The following is a 7,495-nucleotide window of genomic DNA, read 5'->3' as shown; positions in this document are numbered from 1 at the left end:
GCTTCTTTGAAATGCAATTCCTCCTTGACTGAAGGAAAACTTTTCCCCTTGTGAAAACTCTGTTTCCTTTGTGTGTATTTTCTGCTAATCATTGACTCTTCTCCTACCACGCTCTCTGGGGACAGATACTCTGTCAGACATTCAGTGAGCATGCCCACCATGAGGTAATCTGTCTGTTCTCTGTGTGTGTGTGAGAGAGAGAGAGTGGTTTTTAGAGCATTCAGATTTATGTGATTTATTTTGGTTTTGCTAACTCCCACAGATAAAACCAGGAAAGTTGCATTTCATGCGATGATGCTAGTTTGAATGCTTTTTCTGAAACTAGTTACTGAGCTTTTTGCTGAAAATGGTGACACCATTTTAATTTCTGAAGGGATTTGATGAAAATCCAAAAGCTAATTGGAAAATGTTAAATTTGCTAAAAGACTGGAAATTTTGTTAAAGAACTATGAAAGTGAAGTTTACCTAAATTTCCTTAAAAAATTGTAGTAAAATTGTTTAATAGTCCCCAGTACATGCCAGTTTTGCAAATATGTTTAGTGTGTTGCTTAGTTATAAGCTAAACTACCATTTTGGCCCCAAAAAAACCTCAGTAGATACCAAATTAGCCAAAAACAAGCTAGCTATACTCCAACATAGCCTAAAATTCCTCAGTAAACTAAATTAGTCAAAAAAAGTTAGCATGTTGCCAAAAATAGAATCTAAACTTTAAATTAGCCTAAAAACCTCAGTAGATAACAAATTTGCCAAAAATGTTAGCATGTTGCTTAAATATTAGCTAAACTACAAATTTGCCAAAAAACCTTAACAGATGCCAAGTTTTCCCAATAAAAAGCTTGCTTGTTACTTAAATACTAGCTAAACTCCAAAATAGCCTAAAATTCCTCAGTAAACTAATTTAGTCAAAAAATGTTAGCATGTTGCTAAAATAGAAGCTAAACTCTAAATTAGCCTAAACAAGCACAGTAGTTAACAAATTAGCCAAAAATGTTAGCATGTTCCTAAAAAATTAGATCAAAACTCTAAATTGGCATAAAAAAAACCCTACTGGATAATAAATTATCCAAAAATGCTAGCACGTTAAATATATCAAGTAAACTCCACATTTTTTGAAAATAATTTTTTTTTTACTTTTTTTTTTATATAAAAGATGAAAACATAGCCCATGAATATATTTAAAGGCTTGTTTCTAAATTACTTAAAATTTTGAAATTTGAAGACTTTCTCATTCATTTCCTATGGGGCGTATTTTGGTCAATATTTCAATATAATTTATAAAAAATACCAAAAGTACAAGCAGTGATGTCCTGAACGAGCTGAGCACTTTGATACCAAGATTGATGAAAGTGTGATTGAGTTTTTAAGTCCCAAAAAACGTACGTAAAGGAGCAGGAGAATCACTTTAGGTTTGTGTAAACACTGATGAACACTTGTGTTGTGTTACTTCAGTGTGCACTAAAAAGGAATAAGATAGTTTGCATGAATATGAGGTCATAAATGAACATGGAAGGACTAAAACTCCTGGACATTCAGTCTTGTTTCCAGCAGCCTTTACAAGTTTTAAGGTTCATTTTTTAAATACCTCTAATTGTTTGTTTTTTGTCTTTCACAGAAACTCTCCCAGCTTTAAAACCTTTGAGGAAAAAGTTGAGAGTACGGTTTCCACTATCAAGGTAAACCAGTTTTTGACAGATTCTATTGAAAACAACCTGAGTAGCGTGGTGCGTTTGATGCCCTCATTTTTTTTTTACTAAAAATGTTGTTAAAAAAGGTTGTGGTAAAAAGAAGTAATACATTTTTCTACAAAACAACAATTCCTAATCAGACTCTTAAAACTTATATTGGACAAAATCAATTACGAACAATTGTCAAATCCTAAAGTCATGAATATTTTGTCATTTTTAAGGAAGTATTTGTGAAAATATAGAACAGAAATGGGCCGAGATAACTTCCTTGAGGAACTCCGTCTTTAAAAGATTTAGAAGAATTTCTTTTTAAAATATCCCAGTACTTGACAGACAAAAAAATTGAAGTTTATAGAAATTATTTTATTAAAGCTTAATGACTTAAGCAGCAAACTGTTCTTTATGTCTTTCTCATTATGCTTCAGATACACAATTTACGGTAATAAAAGCAGCAAAAACATTTTTGCAGCTTTTAAATGCAGTAGGAATTTAAAACGGAGATAGAATATATAATTTATATTATAATCTCCAACATTTACTCTGATAGCACATCCATATTTTATTGGAAGTCACACTAATGCAAAATTAAACTGCAAAAATAAAATCAATTATTAATTTGTTTCCTCATTTACCCATAAATGCTTGAAGTGGTAAAAGTGCGCCCCCTTGAGTTGAATTTTTATAAAAATTATGAAAAAAATAATAAAAAATCGACCGTCTTGTTTACTTTCCTGATTTGTTTCTTAATCCAGACCAAAGTTGGAGGTTCAGGCCCCGGCGGTAACTTTGAGGAAGTCCTCTCATCTGCAGCGAACGCCAGCTCTCAGGACACGCCGAGCAACAACCTGACAGACGTCCCCGAAGGGCCGTGCTGAAGAGCTGAACCACCGACCCGGACTGAAGCCTCAATCTCTGCTGAAACAGCACTTTTCTTCTTTTTAGTTCTTAATGAAGACAATCGGGAGTTCTGAGGAGATTAAAATCTGACCAAAAACGACTCGTTTAGCTTTCAAAAACACATTTATTATTTATAAAGCTGCATTTTTGGAATAAATTATTTCATATCAGCTGTTTTAGCACCAGATTTCCACCGTCTCTTTTTAAATAAAGATTTCTTTATTTTGAATAGATGTCCTCCAGAGTATCAGGCTTTCTTTTATTGTCAAAAATCAAAGCAAAAAATATTTACTTCTCACATTAGTTTTATTTGACCTCTTCTTCTGTCTTTTTTAGGCAAAAATCTGGTTATAAAGGTTGTTTTTAGATTTGTAAAGTCCGGTCCAGATGACCTCTCTGTGAATTTGTCAAAATGTCTTAAGCATTAAATCTGTTTTCTTCGGTGCAACAACATTTAAATGACCTCCACGTTTGTTTTCAAATCTGAATCATCAGAAATGATTATGAAAAATAACGACTTTACTAAATGGTACACATTTAACACATAGGAATATATTTAACATTCTAATATTTATTTGACTATAACAAGGTTTCTGGTTTGATAACATGAATATCCAATAACGTGTGCAGATTCTAACACTGACTCCAGACTTCCAAGAAAAGGTTTTAAGACAACACAAAAGAACACATTAGCATCTATACATCGCAGCACGGCAACAACATTTTTTTTTTTATATGGACAGCCCTGTAATCTCCAGTCTGATGGTGTATAATCATTTATTAATAAAAAATGTGTTGGAAATCGTCAACAGTTGTATTTTCAGGATGTTTTTGGTCCCAACATGTTTGTGATAAACAGTCAGGAGTCGCGTGGAGGCGTGTTGAGCTTCTCTGAGCCGCCCCTCTGTGCCTCGTTCTTACTCTCCTCCTCTGCCATGTGATGACCCCTTTCTTCATCCAAAGAGCTGATCAGCTGAAGGACGTCCTGGTGCTGAAACCGACCTAAAAAGATATGCAGATAGTTTAAACTCTAAAAATGTTTCCAAACTAAACGAAGGAGGGAGGAGGCCCACCGGCGGTGGAGTCGAAGAACTCCTGCAGTCTTCCGGGCGTTCCCTCGAGCTCTTCGTACTCGTGAGCCTGCAGGATCATCTCCAGGAGGTCGAACTGCTTCACCAGACGAGCCTCTGAGCTGCTCTGGAACTCGTATTCCTGCCGGTCGTGAAAACAAATTTATATACATTTTAGAAACATCATTTCTGGGATGTTTTTGCACGGCAACACACCTCCCATAAAGAATAAATTTCCTTTTTGAGTCCTTCTGGAAGAAGACTAGTCAGATGTCTCATGGCTTCCTAAAAAATGAGAAAAAAACATTTTTTTGTTTGATTTTTTGACATGAGATACATAAATCTATAACTTACTTACCTTCTCTCTTCTGTGCTTCTCTTCTTTACTGACATTGTCTGACGGAGCGATATCTCCCACAATGGACTCTGCCATGTCATGAACAAGAGCCAGTTTGATGCATCTGAAAACCAACATTAACGGGCATTTAAAGTGCGCATAGTTGCATTTCCCCCCCCCCAAAAAAAACTCCTTGTGGTTTCAATAAATCCACAAACCTCAATCAGAGCATGCTCAGTACAAAGCCCACCTGTCTTTGTCCACGGTTGGGTCGGTGATGGTCAGGGACATGACGGCCATGCGGTACATGTGGTCAGAGACGCTCTCAGGTTCCTTAACCTTATTGTACACCCAGCCAGTCCGTGGAACCCTCTGAAAGACAGAAAAAAGGACTTTTAACGATAATATATGACCATAGTAACTTGAGTATGTTTTTGTTAAAACTATGCTCCTAAGAGAACCATATTAAGCATTATTACATTTTTTAAAGTCTAGTTACTTTTTATTTTCATTATTCCTTCTGCAATAATTTCAGCATTTTCTCATAAAACAAAAAAAATAAAAATGATTTCTGCCAATGACAATACTTAATTTGACAAAATTCACATTTTTACTGCAGGAAAACTAGAATTCACATTATTTTAGATTTTTTTTTTTTTGTTCACCTGATTGCATCACTTTGACATTTTTAATCAGATAGTTTCAAAATGTCAAACTGTAATTTATATTACTCAAGTATTTTTGTAGAATTTTGATTTTAAATGGATAAAATGTTTAATGTTCCCGCTTTTATTAAAATACATGCGTGCTGAGAATGTATTATTCATTCCAAATAATAATGTAGACATAAATTATCTAGAGTTTTCAGATAGATACTGACCAGTTTCTTTGTAGTTTAAATAAATACTTTTTAAAGACTATTTATGAGTACATCACAGTTAGGAATTTTCTATCCTTTTATTTAACAAAAGAGCAGAAAATTGGAAATGTGGTCCGAATTCCTCGATTAGCCTTACTTTGAGCTGTCCAATGATTTTCAAAAATTTGAGCATGTTTCTCATACTGGCTGCTGTCTCCTGGGTGGCCGCCATCTTTATCCTCTGACCCGGATGGGATTAGTTGTTTTGATTATCCCAAATTGCCGCTAGATGGCAGCATTAAGCAATAAAACCAATAGAACATTTTATCTACGAGTTAATTTTTTCACCTTAATGAATATATATTTTTTCCTTTTAAGTAAAGACTCTATTGATATATTAAAATGATAATTTTGATTAAAAAATAAAAATCAGGAAACGGGACGAACTTGTCCCGGAAGTTGCGTAGAGCGGGGAGATTTGAAAAACGTAAACAAAGGTGCTGACGTTGTGTGTCTGTTTTCACTCGGAAACGCAACCAAGATGTTAAACAAAGCCCCCAAATTAAAAAGTACAATTAGAACAAAAGCGAGGGGCCACATAAACATCAGTCCAGCGTCAGAAGCGATGGTAGGTGGCAAATAAAACGCAATTCTTCCTGATTTACGCGGGTGGCGTTAGCTATTAGCTAGCTAATAAATCAGAGCTGTTCTCGTGTTTTCAGATTGAATTGCTGACGTTGGTGTTCCTGAACAGTCTGGCGGAACAGGCAAAGGCTGCAGCCTTTGAGGAGAGATCGGCGACGATCAGGGAGCATCACGTTAAAGCCGTTTCAAAGGTAACTTTGTTTGAACGAGAGGGATTTTTGCTGCAACCGGCTTCCGTACAAATCGCACTGTAAATCGCTAGAATAAAAACAAACGTCACTAGGGTTTTTTTTTAATAAGCAGCTACATAGTTTAATTGATTTTATATGAACACCACCTTAAATTTTTTTGTCCTCACGATCAAGTGTTTGTCTCTTATAACCTAAACTTTTGCCCTCTCTTTTTGGCTCTAAAATTACAGTCTCTTTGTGTATAACTACCAACAATTCCTCTGTCTTGGGTCTTTAGGTTTGTGTATTTCACAAAAGACAGTGCATGGTTTTAGTTTAGTTATATACACATTGAGATTTGTCGTAGCATCCAAAACCAAAATGTTTAGCTACTTTTTTTTTGTCCATTTCTATTTATAACTTGACAAACAGGTCATCAAATTAAATGTACTGAACATATTTCTTATATATGTATCAAGTTTTAGCCAGAGTAAAATAATAATAATAATAATAAAAATAAACCCTAAGCTTCCGTTTAGTCTTTTTTTAAAATGTATTTATCAAAAGTACAGTGGCCCTGAATGGTCACAACACTTTTAAGTTAACAACAAAATTTGTCATTCATTCTATGTTTATGTATTATGAGAAAATTATATATATTTTTGACCCTAAGTTTGTGTACTTTGTTTTGCAATCTATTCACTCACACATTTGTAGATTTTATTCATCCATAAAGTTTTTTAAAATTGTTGCTATATATGTTTTTATGACTTCTTTTAAGTTCTTTTCTCATCATAAAAGAGGGGAATGTCTGTTATTAAAACAAAATGGAGAACAACATGTGATACTAAAAGTTATGGATCAAGTCAAATGTGGAAAGACTGCATTATTTTTGCTTAATTATTTATTTTTTTGTGTGCGTGTTATTTTCCATGTCAGATTGTCTGTTTTTTGTAAATTGTTTTTACGTTGTTAACCATTAATTTAATAACTATTAGACATCTGAGCAGTGGATATCATATTATATGTATGTTATTATTTCTTTCTTATGTTTATGACCTGACTCACATGTATTAAACTGTTATTTCTTAAATAAGAGGATTTTGTTATTTAACCATTTCGGATATTAATGAAAGCAGCATTCAGTGACTTGTGTATTTTTTTTTTCTCCGCTCACGCTTTATGTAGTCAGGAATTTTTGCTTTGTTTTTTTACATTTTCTTTCTTTTTTCCTAATTTTCCACCAGAACAGAACTTGATTAATTTGTAGAGTTTCGGAATTTACATCAAAATACGATGACGAGAATGACAATACAATATGGGAAAATGTAGCATATTTGATGTTTTTTTTCATGTGAGACTTGCTGACAGATGTTGCATTATCTTTCTTTCTTTTAGAAAGCTTTGAAAAAGGCAAGAGGATGAAGAGAACAAAGACGTCTCAAAGGACAACAGTTTTTTTTTTTTTTACTTTTGTTTTTCTGCCATAAGGGTCTTTAGATAATTTTCTTTTACATAAACATTACAATCAAAATTGATTTTTTTGTATATATTTAAAGCCTTTTTTTTAAAGCTGTATATAATCAAATAAAATCTATAAACCTGATTCATAAATTTGAATTGGGCAGCGTTCGTCTCCTCCGTCACGGTTTTCTTCTTCAGCTGCACGCTTGACAAACTCTTTGAATTCCTCACCTTTTCACGCCCTGCAGATCCTCTGCGCTCCAGATCAGATTCTGCTGGTTTTCTCCGCTGGGTTCCTCACAGCCAGATATTTGTGTGGTAAACGTGTGTCAACACTGCTGTAATAAATTCATCTGTTTTGCAAAATA

General features: G+C 34.0%; 3 protein-coding genes across 6 annotated transcripts in view; 2 read left to right on the top strand and 1 right to left on the bottom strand.

The window, feature by feature from the left end:
- tpd52l1 (tpd52 like 1) overlaps positions 1–2,819 on the top strand; it is a 19,921-nt gene extending 17,102 nt beyond the window's left edge. For 3 of the 4 annotated variants that reach the window (XM_036210677.1, XM_036210678.1, XM_024291265.2), the window contains 3 exons: positions 126–164; positions 1,613–1,673; positions 2,438–2,819. In XM_036210677.1, the coding sequence (XP_036066570.1) occupies positions 126–164; positions 1,613–1,673; positions 2,438–2,560 (223 nt within the window). In that variant the 3' untranslated portion in view covers positions 2,561–2,819. The remainder of the gene's footprint in view (positions 1–125; positions 165–1,612; positions 1,674–2,437) is intronic. The other variant, XM_024291266.2, reaches the window with a different exon arrangement.
- A 318-nt stretch (positions 2,820–3,137) lies between these two features.
- On the bottom strand, positions 3,138–5,161 carry hddc2 (HD domain containing 2). The gene is made up of 6 exons (XM_024291269.2): positions 5,006–5,161; positions 4,240–4,361; positions 4,011–4,113; positions 3,869–3,937; positions 3,656–3,794; positions 3,138–3,584 (listed from the first exon to the last, which is right to left on the bottom strand). Exons 1-6 carry the CDS (start codon positions 5,078–5,080, stop codon positions 3,442–3,444), a joined length of 651 nt encoding a protein of 216 aa, XP_024147037.1. The 5' UTR covers positions 5,081–5,161; the 3' UTR covers positions 3,138–3,441.
- Positions 5,162–5,295: 134 nt separating this feature from the next.
- cenpw (centromere protein W) lies at positions 5,296–7,495 on the top strand. Its single transcript, XM_024291270.2, has 3 exons — positions 5,296–5,476; positions 5,571–5,684; positions 7,062–7,495. The coding sequence occupies exons 1-3, from the start codon at positions 5,390–5,392 to the stop codon at positions 7,086–7,088; spliced, it is 228 nt and encodes a 75-aa protein (XP_024147038.1). The 5' UTR covers positions 5,296–5,389; the 3' UTR covers positions 7,089–7,495.

This window comes from Oryzias melastigma, linkage group LG24 (genome assembly GCF_002922805.2).
Source record: "Oryzias melastigma strain HK-1 linkage group LG24, ASM292280v2, whole genome shotgun sequence".
Lineage (NCBI taxonomy): Eukaryota > Metazoa > Chordata > Actinopteri > Beloniformes > Adrianichthyidae > Oryzias > Oryzias melastigma.
The sequence above is the reverse complement of the archived record's forward strand: the minus strand, read 5'-3'. Positions and strand labels throughout refer to the sequence as shown.

Bases quoted from the DNA above. Each gene is read 5' to 3' on its own strand.
- hddc2 (XM_024291269.2), bottom strand. From the start codon at position 5,080: ATGGCGGCCACCCAGGAGACAGCAGCCAGTATGAGAAACATGCTCAAA. The intron at 4,114-4,239 runs GTGGGCTTTGTA...GTTGGTTTTCAG, and splicing joins CCAACCGTGGACAAAGACAG to ATGCATCAAACTGGCTCTTG. The intron at 3,585-3,655 runs GTGGGCCTCCTC...ATATCTTTTTAG, and splicing joins GTTCTTCGACTCCACCGCCG to GTCGGTTTCAGCACCAGGAC.
- cenpw (XM_024291270.2), top strand. From the start codon at position 5,390: ATGTTAAACAAAGCCCCCAAATTAAAAAGTACAATTAGAACAAAAGCG. The intron at 5,477-5,570 runs GTAGGTGGCAAA...TCGTGTTTTCAG, and splicing joins GTCCAGCGTCAGAAGCGATG to ATTGAATTGCTGACGTTGGT. The intron at 5,685-7,061 runs GTAACTTTGTTT...TCTTTCTTTTAG, and splicing joins ACGTTAAAGCCGTTTCAAAG to AAAGCTTTGAAAAAGGCAAG.